This window comes from Populus euphratica, unplaced genomic scaffold (assembly GCF_000495115.2).
Source record: "Populus euphratica unplaced genomic scaffold, PopEup_1.0 scaffold7.1, whole genome shotgun sequence".
NCBI lineage: Eukaryota > Viridiplantae > Streptophyta > Magnoliopsida > Malpighiales > Salicaceae > Populus > Populus euphratica.
Genome location: NW_011499871.1, coordinates 743,338 through 768,055, shown reverse-complemented (window position 1 = coordinate 768,055; position 24,718 = coordinate 743,338). Strand labels below are relative to the sequence as shown.

The 24,718-nt window shown below is 33.6% G+C and overlaps 4 protein-coding genes across 8 annotated transcripts; 2 read left to right on the top strand and 2 right to left on the bottom strand.

Moving 5' to 3' along the window:
• Nucleotides 1-554: 554 nt before the first annotated feature.
• On the bottom strand, nucleotides 555-1,803 carry LOC105127268 (uncharacterized). Its single transcript, XM_011028499.1, has one exon. The coding sequence runs from the start codon at nucleotides 1,667-1,669 to the stop codon at nucleotides 617-619; it is 1,053 nt and encodes a 350-aa protein (XP_011026801.1). The 5' UTR covers nucleotides 1,670-1,803; the 3' UTR covers nucleotides 555-616.
• Nucleotides 1,804-10,298: 8,495 nt separating this feature from the next.
• Nucleotides 10,299-17,970, top strand: LOC105127265 (Protein kinase superfamily protein). Of its 3 annotated transcripts, XM_011028491.1 has the most exons (21): nucleotides 10,300-10,658; nucleotides 11,764-12,018; nucleotides 12,133-12,257; nucleotides 12,358-12,402; nucleotides 12,818-12,899; nucleotides 13,024-13,092; nucleotides 13,293-13,463; nucleotides 13,550-13,615; nucleotides 14,578-14,646; nucleotides 14,754-14,822; nucleotides 14,968-15,302; nucleotides 15,858-15,994; nucleotides 16,136-16,230; nucleotides 16,299-16,337; nucleotides 16,425-16,481; nucleotides 16,780-16,878; nucleotides 16,996-17,047; nucleotides 17,136-17,191; nucleotides 17,495-17,559; nucleotides 17,636-17,687; nucleotides 17,880-17,970. In XM_011028491.1, the coding sequence occupies exons 1-21, from the start codon at nucleotides 10,494-10,496 to the stop codon at nucleotides 17,946-17,948; spliced, it is 2,172 nt and encodes a 723-aa protein (XP_011026793.1). In that variant the 5' UTR covers nucleotides 10,300-10,493; the 3' UTR covers nucleotides 17,949-17,970. The 3 variants fall into 3 exon arrangements, with proteins under 3 accessions (XP_011026794.1, XP_011026795.1, XP_011026793.1); XM_011028492.1 differs by lacking the exon at nucleotides 16,299-16,337 and having other exon boundaries at nucleotides 10,299-10,658; XM_011028493.1 differs by lacking the exons at nucleotides 16,299-16,337; nucleotides 16,425-16,481 and having other exon boundaries at nucleotides 10,299-10,658.
• Nucleotides 17,971-20,096: 2,126 nt separating this feature from the next.
• Nucleotides 20,097-22,339, top strand: LOC105127266 (uncharacterized). 3 transcript variants are annotated; one of them, XM_011028496.1, is made up of 6 exons: nucleotides 20,105-20,407; nucleotides 20,491-20,703; nucleotides 20,798-20,877; nucleotides 21,399-21,474; nucleotides 21,703-21,816; nucleotides 21,921-22,339. In XM_011028496.1, exons 1-6 carry the CDS (start codon nucleotides 20,291-20,293, stop codon nucleotides 21,930-21,932), a joined length of 612 nt encoding a protein of 203 aa, XP_011026798.1. In that variant the 5' UTR covers nucleotides 20,105-20,290; the 3' UTR covers nucleotides 21,933-22,339. The 3 variants fall into 3 exon arrangements, with proteins under 3 accessions (XP_011026799.1, XP_011026798.1, XP_011026796.1); XM_011028494.1 differs by having other exon boundaries at nucleotides 20,109-20,407; nucleotides 21,703-21,831; XM_011028497.1 differs by lacking the exons at nucleotides 21,399-21,474; nucleotides 21,703-21,816; nucleotides 21,921-22,339 and adding an exon at nucleotides 21,019-21,291 and having other exon boundaries at nucleotides 20,097-20,407.
• A 225-nt stretch (nucleotides 22,340-22,564) lies between these two features.
• On the bottom strand, nucleotides 22,565-24,282 carry LOC105127267 (homer protein). Its single transcript, XM_011028498.1, has 3 exons — nucleotides 23,742-24,282; nucleotides 23,121-23,472; nucleotides 22,565-23,040 (listed from the first exon to the last, which is right to left on the bottom strand). Exons 1-3 carry the CDS (start codon nucleotides 24,141-24,143, stop codon nucleotides 22,838-22,840), a joined length of 957 nt encoding a protein of 318 aa, XP_011026800.1. The 5' UTR covers nucleotides 24,144-24,282; the 3' UTR covers nucleotides 22,565-22,837.
• Between the last annotated feature and the right edge of the window lie 436 nt (nucleotides 24,283-24,718).

Below are 24,718 nucleotides of genomic sequence, written 5' to 3'. Positions count from 1 at the left end.
TTTTTTACATAATTCACTAAATAGAGATAACTCGATGTACTTATATTTTATATTTTATTTATCTTTTTCCTTAATTTCGTACTTTAATTATTAGTTAATATTAATTAATTTATTTTTTGTTAGAATAATTATTGTCCCGTAACTGAAACACAAGTTTTATTAATGAATTTAAGTTTTATTAATGAATTTAATTTTTATTAATGATTTTAAGTTAAATCGGACATATTTTGTAATTTATTTTTCATAAATTATCTATTATACAATTTATAAATTAAACAAGTTAACTTAAATAATTTCTTTTATATTTTTTTACAATTGATTTTCTTATTTAATATTTAATTAATTAAAAATTAAAAATCATAATTTTTTATTATAAAATTATCTAATTTCATAATCTAATTGTAAATTTGATGAATTAAAAAATCAAATTCAATTTATTTTATCTCAATATTCTAAAAATATAATCCTGCATTTTTCTTGATAAAACTTCGTTTTTATCAATAGTTTTGGTTATCTTTAATCCTACAAAATCAACAAATTTTTAGCAAGACAACTAAAAGCATCAATTATTATTTTCCAATAAAAAAGAAAAAGAAATAAAAGAAAAACACTATTCTCATTCACTCCAGTACTTCTCATCACCATCTTTACTACCCCCCACCTCATCATCAGACCCTTGAATCAAACTCATTTTAAACTTCCGCACATCATCAACAGCAGCATTTCTAAACAGCCCCAGATCAACAGTTCCAGACACCATATGATATCCACGTGTCTTGAGATTAATGGGTCCATCATGTGGCATTGCAAAACCACATAAGTAGGCCCCACCTTCCAAGACTCCCTTCTCAGCCTCACTCATCATCTCCCTGACCTTCTTATGCCCGGGGTCCCACAAGTACCCCATGCTAGCACTCAAATCCAACGGTCCCATTTGTACACAATCAACCCCATCTACGGCTGAGATTTCCTCAGCCTTTTCTACACCTTCCTCACTCTCTACCTGGCACATAATCAATAACTCGTCCCCGTAGTTACTCAAATACCCTTCATCAATTCCATAACCGGATGCCCTCACTACCGTATGAGCTGATCCGCGAATACCCTCTGGTGGAAACCTGCAATACGACACCGCTTTCCGAGCCATTTTCGGGCTTTCGATCATCGGAAACATAATCCCCTGCGGACCCAGATCGAGGGCTTTTTTGGTCCATGTCGGAGAACTCTCCGGCAACCGGAGGATCGCTGGGGTTTGAGTCGCGGCGAGGGCACGGAGGCAGTGGAGAGCGTCAGTGATGCCACCCGGACCGTGTTCCATATCCACGACGGCGAAGTCATAACCGGATAGGCCAGCGATCTCGGCAATGGTTGAGGAGAAGCTGAGAAGGAAGATTCCGTAGAGAGTTTCGCCGTTTTGGAGGCGAGATTTTAGAGAACTGGGGGCGGAGAAGGCAGAGACGGCATTGGTGGTGGAGAGATTAGAAGAGGAAGTGGCGGATTTGGCTTCGATCGAGAGTTTACGGTTTTTAAGGGTTTGAAAATTGAGAGGGAATTTGACTGAGTTTGAGAGGGAACTTAGGAGTTTTGATGCCGGTTTTTCATGATTTAGTAATGCCAGGGAGGAGGTGGCAGTTGTGGTGGCTGAGCCGGTAGTGCTGGGGGCGGGCATGGCGGGGGGCACTTTGGGTCTATGGAAATTAAAATGGTTCGAACGAACTTTGAAGATTGGATTGCGACTGCTGTAATGGTGTTATTTATTGGGGGGGTGGAGATTAGTTGATTTTTTCAAGTGATTAGGGTTAATTAATTAGAGCTGATTTGATGTAAATAGAACTCTGCTGCTATTTATATTTTATAACAAGAGTCTTTAATTAATTATCTAAAAATAAATAAATAACAATTCCTTGCATACTTTAAAGTTTCGAATTCAATTTAGATCTTGCCATGATGTATGATAAATTACAGTTAATTTAGATTAAAAAATAAATAAGAACAAGAGCACTCAGGCCTGGAATCCAAAAAAAAGAAACCTCGAAGTGGTGATTTTAGTGTTTATTATTTATTATCTCACTAAACACTAATAATGTTATGAATGGTTTTCAAACCTCTATCAACTTTCTTTTCAAGTACATCCTTCTGTATTATTTTGATCATGGAATGTACTTCATGTTTTACATTGCTTTTTATGAAAATTATCGTGGTGTTAAATTTTTTTATATATATATTAAGTTGATTTTATAGAAGAAAATTCAGTTTTATTGCTATAAAAACATTAAAAATAAGAGCTGAAATTAACTTTAAAAAAAAAACAGGATGATCAAAATTCAGTTTTAATTCCTTTTTAACACTAGTATTTTATTTGGCTCTTTTGGCTTTTTTGTTTTTATTATTGATTTTTTTTAATTTTATCATATTTACATTATATTGACTTAAAGATTAAATTTTATTATTTTTTTATATTTTTTTACAAGGTTGTTTTTATGTTAAAATAATATTTTGATATTGGATTGATATTAATTTTACATGAAGGAATTTCATTTTTTTAATGTTAAAAATTACAAGCCATTTGATGCGATTTAAGGATGGGAGGGGATTTGGGACATAGGCGTATGATTCTTGAAGCTGATCCTAAGAAGCTTTAAAGATGGTTAATGAGCAAGTCCATCATGGTAATCCTTGGTCTTCTATTATTGCAGACATTCAGTTCTAAATCATGAATGGGAATGCAAACTCCAGCATGTTCTAATTAAAAGTTTGTTTAGAAATATAGTTGTGGTTATTTTTTAAATAATTTTTTATGTTAAAATATATTTAAATATTAGCACATTAAAATAATTTAAAAATATAAAAAAAAATTAATTTTTTTTAAAAACATTTTTAAAATATATAGAAACAAACATGAAAATGCTAGTGTAGGTCTTTTAGGAAAGCTGAGCTCTTTTCTAGCAGCAACCCCCCACCCTCTGGAACGGTTTTTCCAAGGCAGTAGCCTTTTGGTTTTATTTCTATTTAAAAAAAAATGGGGTATTTTTTGGATTTTTGAGTGTTGTGATCTAGAAAGAATACAGACTTTTGAGTTTGATGCGTGAAGTTATTCTCAAACGAAAAAAAAAAAAAAAAATATATATATATATATATATTTAATTGTGGCTAATATCTCCACAGAATTCTACTCCTATTTCAAGCCATGGACTCTTTGATATTTGGTCAATCGTTATTTATTTATTGTATTGGTAAATCGTTAATTTAATTCTTGGTTTCGTAAGAATATATAGGTTCGGTTGTAATCCGTAAAGGTATAGGAAAGTCTTTTTTTCTAGAAAAATAAAATTGAATTGCTGCATAGTAGTAAAACCTTAGGAATAAAGGAAATAAATCCGAACAAAATATGGACTGTCTATTGCAAGGTTATAAAGCTAGTAGGGATTTGTGTGGGTTGATATTGGTATATCAGAAAAGAAGTTGAATGCTGTTATCTTTCTTAAGATTGAACATTAGCTAGGAACAGAGAAGTTCCAGTAAAAACTTTCCCAGTCCAGAACGATGTCTCTTCTACCATTCGTGAGGTTAAGTCTGCGTGAAGATGAGAGTATCTTGCCAGCCAAACAAACACCACCATGGCCAAAAGCTTTCTTTATCAAATTCTCTGTTGGTCGATTTGTTAACGTATACCATTCTGAAGGATTAATCCAATACCCTGCTGGCGAAATAGCAAACTTTTGCCTCTGTTTTGAACCAGTAGAAGTGGGGAGTCTGTATAACACTTTCTATCATCCGATGGAAGAGTTTATTTCACGTGATGGTGCAGCGAAGTTCTTTAGTGGCATGCTTGCCTTCTTTGATGTCAAAGAATTTGTGGACCGAAGAATCTTTGACAATTTCTTCTCCAAAACGCGGTCACTGGCTGACGATGCTCGTGCTCATGATCGTAAGATAGTGCCGGTCGCTGTGGAAATCATTATTGATTTGTGGGAAGAGTTTCATCCAGAAACATTCGAGTTCAGCATACCAAATTATGTTGATGAAATCATGGGGAAGGGGAGCGATAACGGTGTTTGTTGTTCATCTTTGCAGGTATTAAAGAGACTCAAACTGGACAGCGGTCCGAGGGAGCAGTGCCCCATCTGTTTTGAAATGTTGGGTGGTGAACAAGAGGCACTGCAGCTGCCATGTTCGCACCTCTACCATTCCCATTGCATTCTTACGTGGTTCAGAAATAATTCATCGTGTCCATTGTGCCGCTATCTTATTGAATGAATGTGATAGATTTTGTGAAATATTCTTAGGTTTGTAGTAGCCGCTGCTATCTTGTTTAATTATGCCTAGATTACCCATGGCTTTGACAGAACTGATCTGTGTTCCAAGCCATCTTTAAGTTTGCCTTCTCTCTTCATATACGTTCGTGTTGCTTTCGATTGAAGTCTTTCGGCTAAGTGAATCCTGGTAGTAAGAATTCCACCACTTCCAAGTTCCAACCGGAAACATCTCCGGTACACTGAGCACCCACCACTCTATATTCTGTTCACCTAAACGCTACAGATAGCAGCCAATTATTCCACTGCATACATGCAGGCTACTTCTCTCTTCCCCTTCTCCTTCTATTTTTTTGAGGTTTGGGGATTGATTATGCAGGTTCCAAACAATTACCAAAGCATTACCAATCCCATCTTAACACTCAAGGATACAGTGTCACCAGTATCATTGGTAGCATATACACAGCAGTGAAGCACATAAAGCCAAAAGTTACTCTAGGAATAACAGAAGTCAATGGAAGTGCAGGAACATTTGCACATATTGACTTACAGGGCAAGAAGTTTTCAAGAACATAATTCACCACTAGGATCAACATCAAATCCGGCTGCAAGACACTCCATTACAATTGACCGAGCTGGTAACCAAGACTTGGCATGAAAGCGAACACTCTGTAAATAAAAATGGTCAGCAACTACAAGGATATGGATACCATGAACTCCATATCAGAACCCTTTCTTCCCACAGCTTAGAATGTTTATGAAGGAAAAGGTGAAAGAACAACAGCAAAACAAGATTTGGCTATTGACGAGTGTTTAGAAAAACTAACTCTTCCAATAAAGTAAAAACTCACATCTAAAAACCCTCATTATCACAGAAGATTCTAGCTTCATCACAGTAGTTTCTTTTTATTAACATCCATTCTCACTACTACTATGACTAACGAATTCTAAGGAAAACGAATAAATGTAAAATTCTAAATCCCACAACCCCCTTATGCAAGCTTCATTCTCATAAAACAACGTCCAACTTCCAGTAGATCATTCTGCATTTTTTTTGGCAAGACAGCAAAATTCAAATGAAGAAAAAAAGAAGAAAAAAGCAAAAATCTAAATCCTCCAAAACAACTAACAAAACCAAACCGTTAAATTATCAACTCTCCCTACTTTACACCCCAAAGTTTCAATTACTTTAGTATCTATAATTTCTAGGAAACAAAAAAGAAATTGAGTTCGAAATACTAACAAAACCACGCCTTCAATATCTCAAACTCCCCCCTCCGAGCCCTCAAAGTCTCAATCTTTACAGTGTCTACAGCATCAAACAGTTTGATATCTGAATCCCATCAGTTTAGTTAAGTCTTTTCTTTGTAATGGAGTATGAATCTTTTGTTTAAAAGATGCTTTAAACTCTCATGATCACTTTTAAGATCATGCTTCAAGTAACGCCTCTATCTTCTAACTTTCATCAATGTAACTGTATATTCCTTCTCATAAATTGATAATCCTAGATGTCTTGGACTTAAATCCTTGATAAAAAAAGCTAATGGCCTCCCTTCTTGGCTTAGGATTAGCTCTAATCCAATTATACAAGAATCAATTTCCAACATAAAAATGTCAGTTGAAATTTAGTAAAACTAATACTGGTATTGTACATAAAAGTCTTTCAACTTGCCAAATGCTTCTTGAGCCCTCTCATTCTAACTAAAAGTTTTATTTTTGAATAGATGATTCAAGAACTTGTTAATAATTCCAAATCCTCTAATGAATTTAATGTGGTTCCTGTTAAACCTAAAAAGCCTTTGAATTCCTTGATTGAATGTGAAATTGACTATTTTTAACAATTTACATCTTTCTTGTTAGTTACCACTTTTTCAGTTAAAATTATATACTCAACGCACTCAACTTCTGTTCATAAAAAAAAAATATTTAGATTATTTTACAAATAATTGATTCTCTCAGTGTTTCCAACAATATATATATATATAGTTGTAGAGTTGAACTATACATTAAGATATCATCAAAGAATATTAACACAAATCTTCTCAATAATGATTTTATTATATTATTTGTCAAGGTTTAATGTGACTGGCGCATTAATTAAATTAAAAGGCATTATTTTAAACTCATGGTATTTATAATATAATATACCATAATGAATTTTAAAAGTTGTATTTTGTATGTCTTCACTATACAATCTTACTTGATAATATTTAAATTTTAAATTTAACACAAAAAAAAAATTGAAAATCATGCAGCTCATCCATTAAATCATCGATGATGAATGTAATGAAAAATTTATTCTTAATAGTCAAGTTATTTAACTGTTTATAATCAACACAAAATCTCTGAATATTGTCCTTCTTTTTAACCAATAATACTGGAAAAGCAAATAAGTTGCATCTATGTTGAATAATTCTATTTTGTAACATCTATTTTACTAACTTCTTTATCTCTTTCTTGTGCATAAATAATTGTCTCAACGTGCATAAACTTTTTAGCAGTAAATAGAAGAAAAAAAAAACTCAACACTTTTTTATTCAGTAGTAAATAATATTCTTAATGTAAGAGCTAACACAACAAGACTCGATTCTTATAAGAGTGTTGTTAGCATGAAGATAGTATTTGTGAAAATAGTTGCCATTACTTTTTAAAAAATATTTTTTATTTAAAAATATATTAAAATAAAATATTTTTTAATTTTTAAAATTTATTTTTAATATCAACATATCAAGAAAATATAAAAACACCAAAATGAAATCTGAAATAAAAAATTCAAAATTTCTTAAAATCCCTATTGAAACGCCTTCAAACACCTCTAAGTGTGGTTAGATATACAAGTCAATTCAATTAATGGGGGGAAGGCATGCATATCCAATGAAATGAAAGTTGAAAAACTTTGAATGAATTATGAAATATTGTCATGCAATATTATATCAAATTTACATTTAAGAATTAATTTCTGCTGTTGTTTTCATTTTTAACCTTTCAAATTTGAATGCTGAAAATAAAATAATATTTAACAAAATTTTATCCTCTTCAACACTATAGATTGATATGAATATAACTCTATAATCCAGTAAAAAATGATTTAAAAATATGTTTTATCATTGAAAAAACCCACACCAGATTTGTTTGCAGAATCTGTTTGTAAGATTAGCTAATGCACATGACATTTTAAAGGTATTGGCTAATCAACTGTCTGATACCGGTACTATATTATATTAGTGTGCATTTGAAAATTAATTTAAAACAAAAAAATAAAAAACTCATTTTTTTGAAAAACACTTTTAAAATATAAAAATAATCTATTAAAAAACAATGTACCGACTGACATTACATCGCATTAGGACAGCATGTTTCCAAATTTACACAAAAATCACATTATTGCCAGGTGTCAAAGAAATTAAACAGAATTCAAAATGATGTAGGGATAAAGAAAACCTTCCCGTGACTAAATATAAAAATCACAGCTCCACGTATCCCCGTGATTGTCTTCAACTACCAAACAAAATTCAATTTTGCCAAATGCCAGTGCCAACATCTTTCATCAACGAACTATCCTAAACAAAAAAATCAATTTTGATTAAAATTTATTCCTGATATTATTATGATAAAACTGAAAACAAGCTACATAATCATTTTACTCTTATTTTTACAAGGTAGTAATATTTTAAGTATTTTACTCTTATTTTTTACATATTAAAAAGTAATATAAATTATATTTTAAAATTATATTTTGTAATTTAAAATTTTAAGTATGATAATCCTTTAATAATATATAATCTTGTTAGCCAAGTGATTTTAAGTTCACATTTCACTACTTTCATTCTATTTAATAGAAATTAAATATAAGATAATATAAATCTTAAATTCCAACCTTGAAAAATTTTCATTTTAAAAAATATGTTAGAAAATAATATAAATTATATCATAAAATCTCATTTGTTAAAATAAATAAATAAATTTTAAATATAATAATTTTTTTTATCCATGTAAAATTGAAAAATATTTTCTTTCTAATTTTAAAAATAAAATTATATTTTTATTATGTTTCCATAATGGTAATTTAATATGAGAAAGGGGGGAGTATTAACTATGGATCCGACGATAAAAATGGACTTAATTTAAGGGTAAATCTCAAATATACCATTAAATTATTATTATTATATTAATCTTGTATCTAAATTATTTCTAACATCAATTTTATCTTCAAACTATTTTAATTTCTTAATTAAAAAGTTGTACTAGAACATTTGATAAAAAAAATGACAAGTTCTTGTATAATAATATTTTTTTTTATAAAAAAGGTATAATCTAAATGAGAATATGAATAAAAAGTTTTAAAATTAAAAATAAATGAGAATTTTTAATAATTTAATGGTAAAATTGATATACAAAAATAATTTGAATGCAAATTTAAAGCTACTTTTGATATGTATGTTTAAGGTTTGCATTTAATCTTGTTATACTTCTTTTAAAATAAATAAACATTTGAGTTCAAATTAATTTTTCTTCCCCTATAAATAATAATCTTTTTTTTTTATCAATCCATGAATAAGCAGTTTGGGCAAAAGCCTTCTTCTTCGTAAATTTTTTTTTTATGGTAGGTAATTAACTTAAAACAATTAATTTTGACAATTTTGCATTAGTTTTGTTTTCAAAAACTAATATAAAAAGAGAATGAATAAGAGATGTTCTGACCTTTTAATAGCTCTTTTTCCTTTTTCTTTATTATTTACCAACTTTTTTTTGCTTCTAGTTTTGGTTAGTTTTTTTCCCTTTCTCCTATGTTCTAGGGCTTAGGTTCTAATACTTTGTAGAAAGGTAACGAGTATAATTATTCTTATGGTTCTTAGATTTTCAAAAAAAAGTGAATAATTAAAAAGTTAATTTGTTGGAATTTTAGGAGACTATCTACAATAAAATTATTTACATCAAGTGACAAGTATTGTACTCTTAAAAACAAATAGTTTAATCTTCAATAATAACATCTTCCTTTTAAAAAAACAAATTCCAAATATCTTGATGAAGTAGGTATCTTATATCCACACTTGTCTTAATTTAAGCATAATGATTTGTTTTATTTTGTATTAGCATGTGTGCTAAGATTTTAATTGATTTAATTACAACTTTTAATTATAGTTATTAAATTCAATGGTTCATCCACCACATTTCAGGTGTGTTAGATTCCCCTAAAACTTACGTGTGGCTGATTTTTTTTTCTTAGCTATTTTTTGAGTTTTTTATTTTCTTTTCTAAATCTACCACTTAGAATGAAAATTTTATTCAATTTTATCTTTTAATAAATTATATTTTATATTTCTTATTATATAATAAAATAAAAAAATAAATCAGCTTAAATTTAGTATTAGAATGAATAATAAATTAATTTTAATATTTTTTATTATATAGTAAAATAAAAAATTAAATTAATCAAGTGGATTTTCTAATCTGAGTTGCTTAAATTTAGTATTAGAATGAATAATAAATTAATTTTATTATTTTTTATTATATAATAAAATAAAAAATTAAATCAATTAAGTGAAATTCCCAATCTTAGTTGCTTAAATTTAGTATGAGAATGAATAATAAATTAATTTTAATATTTTTTATTATATAATAAAATAAAAAATAATTTAACTCAATAAATTTTATAATTCAGGTTGTAAAGATAACATGCTGACTACATATTAATTAAAAATTTAGATGGAGGTTTTTTAAAATTTAAGTTGTTATATAAAATTTAACAATAATAACATAAAATTTTAAAAATTTTAAATATATTTTTATATTTTTAAAAAAATTATGTCCACAGCACAAACGCAAACTGATAAACTAGTTGTTTCAACTAAACAATTACAATTTCTAAAATATCCTATAAATCTAAATATCCAAAAATTGATTAGATGATACCCGTGATTGTAAAAATTTAATAAAGAAAAGCCAAATGAACAAATTCACGAATCTAAAAATAGCAGAGCAAGGAGTAGGTCCCTGCCATCTATAAAAACCACATCTACGTGTCAAAATCCTAATGCCATCACCCTCTCCACGTCATCACCCTCCTCTCTCGCCTCTCGCCTCTACGGATTCTTTGTAGAATCGGCGGTCAACGAACCAATCAAATTAAAAACTCCTATATCCCTCAAAACGGCACCTTTTCAAACTCTCCAAAGAGAGTTGCAGAATCGGCGGTTACTACCGGTGGCGGCGGTGGAGGATACGTTATCGTGACGGTGGATGGGGAGGATGGGAAAGATGTACACGGTGAATCCAAATGATTATAAGTTATTAGAAGAAGTAGGATATGGAGCGAGTGCTGTTGTTTATAGAGCGATCTATATTCCGTTTAATGAAGTAGTCGCTATTAAGTGTTTGGATCTCGATCGTTGCAATAGCAATCTGGTTTGTTTACTTTTTTTTTGTTATTGTTTTGACTCATTTTTTGCTTATTTTTTGATAACTTGAAGTGATTATTGAGTGTGATTTAAGGTCAGATCTTATTCTATTTTGACCGAATTGTCAATTTTGTGGTCTTTTTAGCTTTAAATGAGCTGCTACTGGGTAGTTATAGTCAACAGAGAGGCTGATTGATTGAGGCTTAAGTGATAATTGGATTTGTTTCTTTGATGGTTACTGAACTTGAAATTGATTTGTGATTTTTTTGTTAATGTAATGGGCTTTATTTGATTTAGCATCGGATTGTTAATTTAGGACATTTTTTTGTTAACTTTTCACTTTTAATTATAGATACAAGTGAACTTTTCAATAAATTTGATTGCGGAATTTCGATGCTCTATTGCATTTATAGTTATTCTTAATGGATTTGAAATTTATTTGTGAATTTTAGTAATATTGGATTGAAGGGGAAAAAAATTGGTGGACTTGAAATTATTAATTGCAGTATGCTTTCCATAACTAATTGTATATAGTTACAAGTTAGCCTTCTTCATTCAGTAGGTGAAGTAAGCTTTTTTGATAAAAATCAATTTCATCGTTTTGAAGTTTAATGCTCACTAACACGTACTAATTGACGCGACACTTGCTATAAAGGAAAACATTTCGGATTAAATTGATGTTGACTTTGATCATATTGAATGCATACTTACAATCATGGAATGGAATAATCAACAAAGAAGTGATTACAAGTCACGACATTAGTTGATGAAATAAAGTAACTAAAAGTGTCAGTATCCCATGGACTAACTTTTTGGAGCTGATCATAAGAATTTCTGAAACTTGAGTTATATGTCGGTGAATGGAACTCAGGTACTGCTTGCTTTCTGATCATAGTGGTATAAAACCCAGAAAAAGAATGTGCTTGGAAGTTATTATTGAATATTTGGAAGATTACTGCTCAGTGTTGGTGTGTTTGCCCTGATAGTAGATACCTGCAGTAGTTCTATTAGTTACACTCTGCTCTTCTTACTGGTTTTCTTTTTGCATGCTGTTCATAAATGTATTTCATGACTTGTTTAAGTGGTTATTTGATGAAATTTTTATAATGCAGGATGATATAAGGAGGGAAGCTCAAACCATGAGTTTGATAGATCATCCAAATGTTATTAGAGCTTATTGTTCATTTGTTGTTGACCAAAATTTATGGGTGGTCATGCCGTTCATGGCTGAGGGCTCTTGTTTGCACCTCATGAAGATAGCATATCACGAAGGATTTGAGGAGTCTGCTATTGGTTCTATTCTGAAAGAAACGCTTAAGGCTTTGGAGTACCTGCATCGACAAGGGCATATTCATCGGGATGTTAAAGTCAGTAAAGCATTAAGATGGCCCATTTATTTTATCAGCTGGTCTAAATTTCTCCTTTTATTCTCAACACTGCTATCTTATGTTAACTTTTGCATGTGGTGATTGTTCTTGCAGGCTGGAAACATTCTACTGGATACCAATGGGATTGTAAAGCTTGCTGACTTTGGTGTTTCAGCTTGCATGTTTGATACAGGTGATCGACAGCGTTCCAGAAATACTTTTGTGGGGACTCCATGCTGGTAAGTTTCATCAGTAATGATATTTTTTGTAATTTGAGTTCTGAGCTGTATTTTTACTGGTAAGTGTTCCCCTCCTTGCACTTTAACTTCCAAATTGCAGGATGGCACCTGAGGTTTTGCAGCCAGGAAGTGGATATAATTCGAAGTGAGTTCTTTTTATGAACCTAATTTTTGAAGTTAGATTCCCCTGAGTGCAACTTATCAAGTTATGTTTTCACCCATGTTCTGTGCCTACAAAAACTTCTGGCAGTGCTTGCCGTGTCATAAACCTGGGTTTGTGCATATGCATGCATCCTTATGTGTGCAAACCTGATTTGCTAAACCTTTTATGCTTGTTTTTGGACAACATAAGTTCTCATGATACTTCCATGTCTTTCTTTGGAGGAAATCTCTCAATCTCTGTTTTTTTTTTTCCATTGATATCATGTGTTTTTTTTGGTTAATGTTTGGGCAGAACTGGTACCTTTATATGTTGAAGAAACTGACTATGACTTAAAATTGAGAAAGAAAAGAAAACTCGTATAAGTGTGTTGCTTGATTGCTTCTATTTTCCTGTACAGGGCTGATATTTGGTCATTTGGTATAACGGCACTTGAGCTGGCCCATGGCCATGCACCTTTTTCAAAATATCCTCCAATGAAGGTATTTCCATCTGTTAGGATTCAACAAGAAAGTCCACTAAGATACAGCTTGAGCTGGGGAAGCTCTCATTTAAGTGGCTTGCTAAGATACCTTTTCTTTTTCCTGTTACTTTTCATTCTGTCAGGTTCTTCTCATGACCATACAGAATGCTCCTCCTGGTCTTGATTATGATCGTGATAAAAAATTCTCTAAGGTATTGAAATTCTTTCTCGCTAGATATTCACATCAATTGATTTACTCTGTAAGAATTGCATTTACATGGATAACTTGCACCATTTTCTTTGATGGTACAGTGAGATTGTCAAAAGGCCTCTTTTATAGCTGTTTTCAGTGATTTTTTTTTCTTTTCATAAATATTAAGATTCTAATCTGAGGATTTCCAGTTGTGATCAGTCTTTTAAAGAAATGGTTGCAATGTGCCTTGTGAAAGATCAAACAAAGAGGCCAACTGCTGAGAAGTTAATAAAACATTCTTTTTTTAAGAATGCAAAGCCTCCAGAGCTTTCTGTGAAGAAGTTGTTTGCAGACTTGCCCCCACTTTGGAATCGTGTGAAAGCTATTCAGGTTAGCTATCATAGTGCTACAATACTTGATTTGTGCCTCATGTTTTTCTGGTTAGGTTGTTTGATGAACTTACTGAAATATTGCAGCTTAAAGATGCTGCACAGCTGGCTCTAAAGAGAATGCCTTCTGCAGAACAAGAAGCATTGTCACAGGTTAGCACACTTTTCAACCTCATAAGATGATGCTTTTCATCTGGTTAATGGATGCACTTGCTGGAGTTCATCATGCATTATTTTCCTAGCAAATCCATCTTCATTAATGTCTTCCTAATCCTTTTCCTGCTTAGTTAGATTGTATAAGTTTGGTCATTTTACCACCCTCAGCTGTTCTTATACACTGATTTTTTGGTTATAATTGTGTTGTTTTAGTATGTCTTACTTTGGGGATCTACAGATGTCCATTACTTACCATGACACTGACAGATGACAAATAATGATAAGTGTCCTCTGGTTCCATAATCAAAAAATATCCTTTTTCTTTCTACCATTGAATGAGTCAACCAATAAAATGTTTCTTATGTTTCCCCTTAGAATGTTTTAAACCAGAAAATCCCTAATCCATCAGAAGCATTAAATATCACATAGATTTCAGTATAGAACCTGTTGGAATAAAAAGGTTAAATTTGAAATGAAAAATTCTGAGTATTTCCACAGTTGAACAGCAGAATGAATGGAGATTTTGGCTTTCACTTTCTTTATGGAAATCTGAACCCTTAGATCAGTATTATGAAACATGGTATTAGAACTTTTACTTTCTTCACCAAAATGTGGTCCTTGACTTGTTCTTCCCACTCAATCCCATTTTTGAACCAAGCTAACAGTACAGACAAATGTAGGCATATGTTCTTTTCTTAATAAATCATGCTTATATTAATTTTGTGCCAATAATAGCAGTAATAATCTCTTCTGATTTATGAAAGGTTATCATTCAAATTCTTAGATAAATGCATCTGTGGTGCCTGGATATTTAGTATGAAGTGTTAAGAACTGAAAGTATAATTGAGGACAAGTAACATTCATTGGTCAAATGTATTTGTACCCACTACTTTCTTTCTTTCTGTTTTTTTGCTTTTCTTTCTGATCTTTTAAGTAATGGCTTGTCTTACCCTCATCAGAGTGAGTATCAACGCGGAGTTAGTGCCTGGAATTTTGACCTTGAGGATTTGAAAGCCCAAGCATCACTAGTAAGCTAACTATTTAAATGCTTTGTTTAATGAATTTCATTGTTTGTAGCAGTATTTTTCTTGCTGGTTATACAATTAGGAGATGATAACTGTTCCTTTGTTGCTAGGTGCGAGATGATGATGATATACCAGAGATGAGGGAAGAAGATGAAAGCATTAAATTTGGTGGTGGTAAGGTAATAAATGAGTCACTGAAGAGTTCTTTTATTAATCTGAAGTTGTTACCATTGTCCGCTGTATTTATTTCTGCTCCTTGAGGTGCCTCTCTTGCTTTGGGAAATTTTTGGTTCTCAAACAAATGAACTTGTTTGTTGTTTGCAGGCTGCTATTGGTTCCCAATCAAGTTCAGTGAAAATAAATTCAAATAGTGAAATGCAGCTGGCTGAGTACAGCAGACAATTAAGTGGGTGTGAATTGCCTCAGGCAGATAACTTCATTAAGAAGGGCAAGTTACCAGAAAGTGACTTGCTGGAAACCAGTAGCCTTGAAAAAGAGAGAAATGGATCAATCTCTGAAGCAAAGGCCTCGACGTCAGAAAGCCTCATGGCGCAGGCCAAGGCCAAAACAGTGAAAAGTCGCCAAACCCATAGTGGGCCGCTCATGCCTGGTACTGTATTTTCTCATTCATTATCAGAAAGGGGGCGCACTTCTGAAAGGTTTGTTGTCTTCCTGTTTAGTTTTTCTTACAGCATTAACTAGAACTGTCTCAATTAGAGCTGTTTGAAATATAATGTGAAATGATAGTAGTTTCATGGGTGGTGTTTTTATTTGTCAAACTTGTATTAGTGGTGGCATGAAATGGCCTCACTCTCTGTACTTGACAATTTGAGTCATAACTCTAGCCTATATTCCAAACATGCGAAAGGAAGGCTTTAAGTTCAATAAGTTGATTGAGGTTTAGTTATTTAGCATTGGGAATTCTTTTAAGATATAATTCTACACGTCAGCTGGTGGTTTGTTGAACATGATTTGATTGTAACAAATTGTAACAGGCATTTTTGAGCTGAGAAATGCCAGGTCCTAAGTAAGAGCTTTGTTACTATTTTATGTGAAGTTAAATTTTTCGTTTTATACTTTTGATGTAAAATTCTTTTGATTTACTTGAACTTGAACATTTGTGCGCAAGTTTATGAAACTAGGACAAACTTTGTGCCATTATATTTTCATATGCTCCAGATTTGAAATTATCGGGCTCGTCTGTTGATTAATAGGTTTGAGAATGAAATTCATCCAACAGCTGAAAGAGTCACCCGTGAACTTCGGAAAGGTCCAAGCTTTAGTGGTCCTCTAATGCTTCCAAATCGAGCTTCAGCGAACAGTTTATCAGCTCCCATAAAATCTTCAGGAGGTTATTGCTATTTAGTTTCCTCTTTACTGTTATTGTTATTGTAATCATCAGAAAGAGCTAGAACTTGCAGCTATCAAATAGCGCTGCTACTCCTATAACATGTTTTATTGATTCTTTATCATTACTTGTTTCCTATAATAGGATTTAGGGATTCTTTGGATGAAAAGTCGAAGACAAATCTAGTCCAAATAAAGGGGAGGTTCTCAGTTACATCAGAAAATTTAGATCTTGTAAAGGTAACACTCAATTCTTATGGCATGCTATCTTATTATCTGACTCTCACTAACTAAAGAATGTGCCCTAGGATATTCCATTAAGTACGGTTCCACGACGGTCTTCACAAGTAGGTGGCTCATCTTTACCCCAGTAGTTTTAGTAACAACTCATGTTGTCTGCTTCGCACTTGATGTTTTATTCTTGTTATTTTCAGTCACCACTGAGAAAGTCTGCTAGTGTTGGTGAGTGGATGTTTGAGCCAAAGCAAATGGTACGTGCGTTGACTTTTTTTGTCTAAATATATCTAACTCTTGAAATTGATCAAACAAATTTATCACCACATGTCTTGTGAGTTTATGAGATTTTTATTTGAAAGACACTGGACTTCAAGTGCCCACTGAGTCATTAGCTTTAGAAATCGGGTTAGGTGTGGTTTCACTCTTAATTCCAAGATGAAGCATGACTTGGTCTCATATCAAGTCTTGACTGTGAATTGCCTCACTAATTAAGCCACTGCTCCTGCATTTGTCATCCTTTAACCAATTCCATGTCATGCTCTCTGTTTTTAGCCTGTGAATCAGCCTCCAAAAGAGGTTAGCCACAATAGTGTCCATGCTCTACTCTTGCCTCATCTTCAGAATCTTTTTCAGCAGACCTCAATTCAACAGGTTAAAAAGCACGCCTTACTTTCAGTTGAATGTTGTTTTTCCTTTCAAGGTTTGTTTGCCTTGAATTCTGTAAAACCTAAAGCCAGTCGTTCTTGTAATCATACTTTTTTATTCCAGGATATTATTATAAGTTTATTGAATAGCCTGCAGCCAGCTGAGGCCATAGAAGGTGAGTAAAATATCTGTTACAGCATGCTATTCGGTCTGATTTTAGGGGAGAAGCAATTGAACAAGCTGTGTAATTTATTTTGTGTCAGCTGCTCAAAATGGGAAGTTGCTGCCATTGCCTCATGGTTCAGAGAACAATGGAAGTGTAAGCAGATATTCTATCTATAATTTAGCTCTTTCCCAACTATTGGGTTCCAAATTCTTGTATATAAGTGCTGTTTTTAAGATCCAAGATTTTCTTCAGTGATGATGCTTTAGTGGGATTTGGTAGCATGAACGCAGGGTCATGTAACTGAACTTGTGCAGGTCCAATTTCATACAGGAGGACACTTATTTGTGAAAGTTGGTTTTTATTATTTCTTTGTATTTCCTGAAATTACCGAGTCTCTTTCATAGTGTCTGGTTGGATTGCTGTATCATGATTCCTCTGATCTACTCACTGTTACAGGTCGAAGCAGCATCCTCTGAGAGGGAGAAATCATTATTGATCAAGATCATTGAGCTTCAAAATAGGTTTGATCATTTGTCCTTTCCTTTCTGGTCTTATACATATTTAAGTTCGTTTAATGTTCTCACTCACACTTTTCAGGATGGTGAATTTGACCGATGAACTGAATGTTGAAAAGCTAAAATATGAGCGAGTAAGTTGCTTGTGAGGATGGATTTTGTTGTACCTGTTTTATCATCATACTCTTCGGGATGTAGAACGATCAGTAATGGAGTCTCACCCCTTCTTTCATGACGGGGATAAATAGAAAACAGTTGAGTCTGTGAATACATTTATACCCAGTATTGGGGCAAATTAAGTTGAGACTGTTTTGTTATTCTTACAGTTGCAGCAGCAGCTGAAAGCCATATCTGGTAGGGAAGAGAATGGGGAAAGGAGCGGAGTGGATGCCTGAAAGCGTAATTCTTATCACGGTAAAGTGAAACCTTCTTGTAAACTCAGGCACTCTTATCACGGCAAAGTGAAACCTTCTTGTAAACTCAGGCAAGAGCTGTACATGCAGTAAAGCGTTAGCCATTCTTTATACGGGCTGGATGAGAACCATCTTTGAATTGGATTTTGGAGTAAGGTTGCAGAGCACAAAACACCGTTTCTGCATTTCCTCTGCAAATCCGTTGCACACGGTTCCTTGAAGACCAATTCAATCTATCAAATTCAATTGGAAACGACCTTGTCCTGAGCCGTGTGAATTATATCAGCAAGTTAGCAGAATTTTCCTGGCTTACTTTTTGTCAAAATCAGTCGCCATGAGTAGTTAGAAAGCTTCAAGTGTTTGTTTATATATACATCTCAATACTTAAATCAGGTTATTCAAATGTATTATTTTGTTCTTACAGATTTGATCTTGTACATGATGGTAGAAACTTTGTGTTTATGAAAATTATGCAACTTTTTCACCCATACTACTAAACTTAGGAATTTCACCACTATTGAGAATGGTGACGAATGAATGAACAAGCATAATCTTACCCTTCTCTCCATGCTGTTGGCCTCATTGTCAATGGTGCCCTTACTTAATGTGAACATTTCTCTTTCATGTAAGATCAAGACATCATGGATTGAAAGAGTCCGAAGTTTTATTAGATTGGAAAAATTACGTTTTGAAGTAAATCTCAGTGCAAGACGGCAGGCGAATAAGCTGTAGTTATTAAATCCAGGCCAGACTGGCCTGGCAGATTGATCTGGAATCCGGTCGGCTTGGTAGCTGGACCAGTTCAAATTAGGTAAAAAATCAGCTAATACAAAAACCCAACAAAACCTGGTCACCCATGATGCAGTTGAACAGTAACAACAAAAGGAAAGTTGGTTTCTGCCTTAATTTCTTTCTTTGCTGAGCTTGAGGGTTGTCAGTGGAGGAGTAATCAACGACTATTGTTGATGAGGAGATGAAACGGTGCTGCTCGGAATATAATGGACGGGGGCTGTTGATGGTAGGTGTTGGTGTAAAAGATGGCCTTGTGCAAGTGGTGTTGATGGTGGAACTGAGATGGAGAGAAACCATAGGGCAGGATGAGGAGGAATTGGCATTTATTGTTTGACCGAAAATGAGAAGGCTAGACAAATTGATTGTCCTCTTCGTGCGTGAAGACAATAGTGAAATAAATGAGAGAGAACTCTCTGGTTTTTGTTTTGTGAATGGGAGATTTGATGCAGGTAAATGGAGAAAATGTGGAAGGCCACCTTGCGCTTGGAACTGCCTTCTCTTCTTAAAAAAACTATGAGCTAACAACCCATCTGACGATTTCTATTATTTTGAAATTAAAAAAAGCATTAAGAAAGGGGTGCTGGATGATGTATTATTGTGATTAGTATAATTATTCACAGCAAGGAATGAATATCTCACCCACGAGCAACGTCTTAATCTGTTTTATGGATTCTCATGCGTTGTCACATTATATCTATTGTTAAATTTTTTATTTTTACAACAACTTATTATGTTGTTATTTTTATCTTTAATATTTTTAAATTATATTAAATGTTTGTTTATTTAAAGACAAATGTATATTTTAATCTATTGATGCTAATTAATTATGTTAATGTGATATTTTCTTGTTAATTATGCTAGCATATATGCTAATATAATATTTTATATCATAACAACTATATATTAAAGTATCTTGATTCTTGATTTGGATTAAACTAGGTTATTCAAATTAACTCATTAAATTTATAATCTAATTATTCTATCGGGTTAACTCTCGGACGGGATTTTATAACCACGCAACTGGCAGCGAAGGAGCCCCTTTCGTTAATAGTTAAGCATCTAACTGTATGACTTTCCTGAGCTTAGAAGCCAGTGTCCTTGCTGAACTCTGTAAGGTCTTGCGTCCTGGTATGCTCCCCCCTCCATAAATTGGGTATTCCATACCCTCAATACATGCATTGGATATACAGTAATCACACTAATGTCGACGACGTCAAAGCTGAAGATGGTTAATAGAATATCTATGCATCACTTCTGCAAGAAAACTAGCAAGGAAACTCAAATCCGAGACCGAAGTTCATAAGAAGGCAGAAATGATTAAAAGCAACTTGTCGAGACTACCCTTTCACATTCAACCGCCAAAAGAAAAAAAAAGGGAGTGTTTATGTATGTACATAGCTGTCAACGTCGATGGCCGTATATCCACGCTCTTCTCGATAAGTACGAAACTCAAAGACTCTGTCTTCTCTTCCTCCTTTGATCACATTCTCTCCTTAAAGGCTTAAATCTAATCTCCATATCTCCTGCCTTCAATGATCACACTGACCGCCACTTCACTTTATCCTTCTCTAAAACCTCCTAACTTAAGATCACCACTTGCCAAGCTAAAACCATCTCATTCCCATCAACACTGTAAAACCCTCGTCAAGGTTAAAAAAACACAGCAAAAACTCACTTACTTTTTACTTTAAATATCCCCTCTTTTGAACTGTTTATGTTGGTGTTAATACAGGGGGAGAAGATTGACAGGGGAAAATGCAGGGCACAGTTATCAGACGACACCCCGTTTGCTGCGGCTATAGGTTTGTGTATGCTGAGCTCTTTGCTGTTGCCAAATACAGTTACCAAGGACGAGGAGGCGGAGTGTTATTCGGGGATTACTACAACTGATACGAGATTTGCTGTTATGGGTGTCATTAGTTTCATTCCTTACTTCAATTGGCTTGTAAGTGTGTCTCTATCTTTGATTTTATATTTTTTGTTTGTTTTTGGAATCTGGGTGTTGATAAAGTGTTGATCTTTTGTTGTTTTGTTGGCAGAGTTGGGTTTTTGCTTGGCTTGATACTGGCAAAAGAAGATATGCTATTTATTCTCTAGTCTACCTGGCTCCTTATTTGAGGTTTGTTTTTTATATTTTCTTTTAGTTTTATAGTACCATGCTTACATTATTTCTCATAATTCTGGTTTTTAATGTGGTAGTTAGTTTTGTTTTTAGGATGCTTTGTTAAAGGCTTATAGGGGATGCTGATTTGTAGTGTAGGTTTATCTTTGTTGGCCAGGGAGCGATTTTGGGATGTGAACATTTGGGACTGGATGTCCACTTACACCGCGTTTTGTTAGTTTGGTTACGAGTGTTGTTTCTTTGAGTGCAAAATGCAAACTTTGTGTTGAGTTTGAAGAGTTTTCTTTAATGTTGTTTCTTTCGCAAATGTTAATGTTAATATTTTAGTTTGATTGAAGGATTTGTATGTGAACAGTGTGAGTAAGACAATTTCAGGCTTGAGATATTACACTGCTTGATGCTGTAAAAAAATAATATGTTGCGACCACTTAACAGTAAATTTGGATGTGTTACTTGATTAGATTGGATGCATGAATTTGATGGTATGATTTTTTTCTTTTTTTAATCTGGCTTAATAGATCAAATATGTCCCTGTCACCTGAAGAGAGCTGGCTGCCAATAGCTAGCATTATTTTCGGCATTGTTCATGTTCAGGTACAATATCTCTCAAACCTTTTTGATTACCTCCTGGTATGGGTTTCTCTACATGGTCTTACCGTTATGATAGACGAGTAGAATAAACCATGTAATATATATTCTGACTGAAACCGCATGTTTCAAGTACTATCATAACTAAATAAGAGCAAAAAATTCTGTAAGTTAATGGTTTTGGTTACCACGATACAAGCTAGTGTTCATTACTGTGCCACTAATTTTTTGCAGCTAGAAGCGAGCATAAAAAATGGAGATATTCATGGATTTCAATCATTTAGTGAAGCAGCTAAGTTTCTACCCTCATTGACAAAAAAGAAAGATGTCAGTTTGAGGGAGCATCAGGAACCATCAAAGGAGGTACTGATAAATGGAAGCTCATGTTAGTTTTCGTTTCATTCTTCTAATGATCAATGAGATTATGGTTGGGTTCTTACTTTCCATATTAGGAGAAAGAATGAGAACACAGGAATCTGCCATCTGCTGACAAGCAATCAAGAAATGAGATTTGGCAGTGGGGAGTCCCAAGAGATCACTCAGAAAATCAAGCACACTTAAATGGAGGTTGGGATGATGATGGTGAGCAGGGGGAACAATAGAACAACGGCTTTATGGTTAATTTGGCTTGGTTAAATAGATGTTCTTTTGATAAGAATGATCTGGAAGCGTATTTTTGGCCTTGGATTTGGAGATGAAAAGGTAGAGATAGTCCCATGTTGATATTTTTAATCATATTTTTGGAACCCCAAATTTCCAGATATAAGATGGCAGCCTGACTAGTTAAGCGAGCGTGTCACACACAAGATTAATTCTCTAAACTCTCTTGGGAATTGTTCACAAGTGACAATGGCAAGAGTATACTGTTTGCGTGTATGTGTATTAGTAATTGTTTAGCTGAATAGAGGTCTCTCTCGGGCAAATTGTCCTGCTAAAATTTGGACTCCAAGGGGTTTGCAAGTTGCCTGTGGCGACAACCAGAAGTTAAATGACAAAACTGTTAGTATTTCATTTTCCAGATGAGGTTTTGATTTGCGAAAATGACACGGCACTGCCAATATCAAGTAACAATTCAGTTTTAGATGCACAACAAATCAGACTCAATCCAAGCATCTAATCAGCATAAAAATGGCATGCTTTAAGGAAAGTAAACTATACATTGTAGCAAACTACAAGAAAGAAAAGAAGTGGGTTTAGAAAAGACATTTTTATGGCTTTAATCAGCGAGTTGTTAACAGTGACTATGATGCAGAGAACTCATGGAAGGGTGGAGGAGAGCACAGTTTTAAATTTTTCATTTTGTTGGTGCAATTACATTCTGTTGCCAATGCAGCAGATAATGTGCAATATTGAATCCAGTAGAGGGGATTCATTCCATATTAGTCCTTGAAGCTGACCTTTTCATAGGAAAGGGACTTAAAAGCCCCATCTTAAAGCAGAAATCCAGACTAATAGCAGCAAAAGTAAAGATCAGAAGATTCTCTGATACATACATTGCACCATTAAAGGCATGGGACAAGAAGCTTTCAGGATCGAGCTCCAATGGCTGTCCTCCAGCTAGTGTAGCAAGACCTGCGTTATAAATCCATTTTCATTATAAGAAAAACTGTCAAATTCTCGTATAATCCTTTGGAAAAAACTAAAAGTGAAACCTTTCACAATGCCAAAAGCTGCAGCTGTCCCCGTCTTCAGCTGAAAATTGTCCAGGTCTCTTCTTACTGCATATCGAAAGGTTAAGCCAAATAATGCACAGCTAATGAAGGTGATTGTGGACGGAAGTATTAGCTGAGCATTACTGGTCACTTGAGTGAGAGAAATGGGGAACCCAGCAAGGGTGCCAATAAGTGCAGATACAAAACCTGCCTTTATGGACTCCAGTCTCTCTTGATCTCTGCTAATCTCCTTGCTTTCTAAAGCATCCCCGTCATTATTAAGCGACAGCGAACGTTCTGCTTCTTCAACCATGGCTCTTGCCTCTAAGATCTCCTGCTGACATTCTGCAATCTTGAATTCAACCAAAATCAAACAACACCACTAAACAAAAGTAATATATTTCAAACAATAATTCTGTAATAGAGCATTTCAAATAGATCAGTTCCCTTTCATTTGATACGATAGACTTCAAAATCTCATATTAAGAGGATTACTTCATTGATAATCACAAGAAAGCCCGCAATCTCGAAATCCCATTTACAACAGCCCAAGAACATGATAAGAGAGAAAAAACTAAACAAATAAAAACCCAAGAACATGATTAGAGAGAAACAGCAGACCTCAGAAGCTCTACTTTCAAGCTGATTAATATAATCCCTCAATTGTTTAGCCTCAAGTTCCTGTCTTTCAATCTCAGCAAGTTCTCTTCTAGCGACTTCCACTCTTCGCGATGCCTTCTCTAACCCGTCAAGCAACACCCTATTCTCTTGTCTGTTTAAAAGTTCCTCCACTTGCTTGTCCACCATACCAGACAATGCATCCTTCAAATTATTACCATTGCTTGGTTCTATCTCTTCTGAGCTATTGCTGCTGCATTTTATTACAAGTAAAGGTTTGTGCAGTGAAGTTGTGGCTCTGTTGAAGAGTGTTGGACATGATAGTGATGTGATACAGAAGGGTTTTGTGACGAGGAGTCTGGAGTTTGGAGAGAGGATTTTAATGGGGTTGGTTGTTGTGGCCATGTGTGTCTCTGACTGTGGGCGATAGATTGAAGAAGAGTGGTTTTGGATTGATGATATTTTGGATGCAACTTTTTCAAGTTTTCTTGCCTTTTTTTTTTTTTTGAAAACTATATTTTTATCCTTATCGATTCATCAATGTTTCACTTCTACCTTTATAATTTGAAATTTCTTTCTTTTAAGTTTTTTGAAAAGTTTAATTACCAAACAACTAACAAATTGCTCACTTTTGTTCTTACTTTATTTTACTATTTTCCCTCTCAAATCTCCATGAATTTTATATTCTCTCATAAAAACAGTGAATAACATCATAGTGATTATTGGAGAAATCGAACTTTTTGAAAACTAGAAAGGCAGAATTGGAAAATCTTAAATATAAGGATAGAAGTGGAGTATTGATTAATCTATAGGGGGGGAAATGAAGTTTAGCTTTTCCTTCTGGAGGATCCCCTTCCCCTTAATCGTATCTCTGTATTCCTAATCATTACACGAACATTTGGAGTATCTAATACATTTTTTTTAAAAAAAAAAATAGTTGTAAGTAAAATTTCGAGTGCCGTTGTCTAAGAAATCCCTCC

Excerpts from the sequence above, each read along its gene's own strand:
- LOC105127268 (XM_011028499.1), bottom strand. The coding sequence starts at position 1,669 with ATGCCCGCCCCCAGCACTACCGGCTCAGCCACCACAACTGCCACCTCC.
- LOC105127265 (XM_011028491.1), top strand. The coding sequence starts at position 10,494 with ATGGGGAGGATGGGAAAGATGTACACGGTGAATCCAAATGATTATAAG. Across the intron at positions 12,258-12,357 it reads TTTGTGGGGACTCCATGCTG|GATGGCACCTGAGGTTTTGC; the intron begins GTAAGTTTCATC and ends TCCAAATTGCAG. Across the intron at positions 17,192-17,494 it reads GTTCAGAGAACAATGGAAGT|GTCGAAGCAGCATCCTCTGA; the intron begins GTAAGCAGATAT and ends TCACTGTTACAG.
- LOC105127266 (XM_011028494.1), top strand. The coding sequence starts at position 20,291 with ATGATCACACTGACCGCCACTTCACTTTATCCTTCTCTAAAACCTCCT. Across the intron at positions 20,408-20,490 it reads ACTGTAAAACCCTCGTCAAG|GGGGAGAAGATTGACAGGGG; the intron begins GTTAAAAAAACA and ends GTGTTAATACAG. Across the intron at positions 20,878-21,398 it reads TACCTGGCTCCTTATTTGAG|ATCAAATATGTCCCTGTCAC; the intron begins GTTTGTTTTTTA and ends CTGGCTTAATAG.
- LOC105127267 (XM_011028498.1), bottom strand. The coding sequence starts at position 24,143 with ATGGCCACAACAACCAACCCCATTAAAATCCTCTCTCCAAACTCCAGA. Across the intron at positions 23,473-23,741 it reads TTGAAAGTAGAGCTTCTGAG|ATTGCAGAATGTCAGCAGGA; the intron begins GTCTGCTGTTTC and ends GTTGAATTCAAG. Across the intron at positions 23,041-23,120 it reads AGCTTTTGGCATTGTGAAAG|GTCTTGCTACACTAGCTGGA; the intron begins GTTTCACTTTTA and ends TTTATAACGCAG.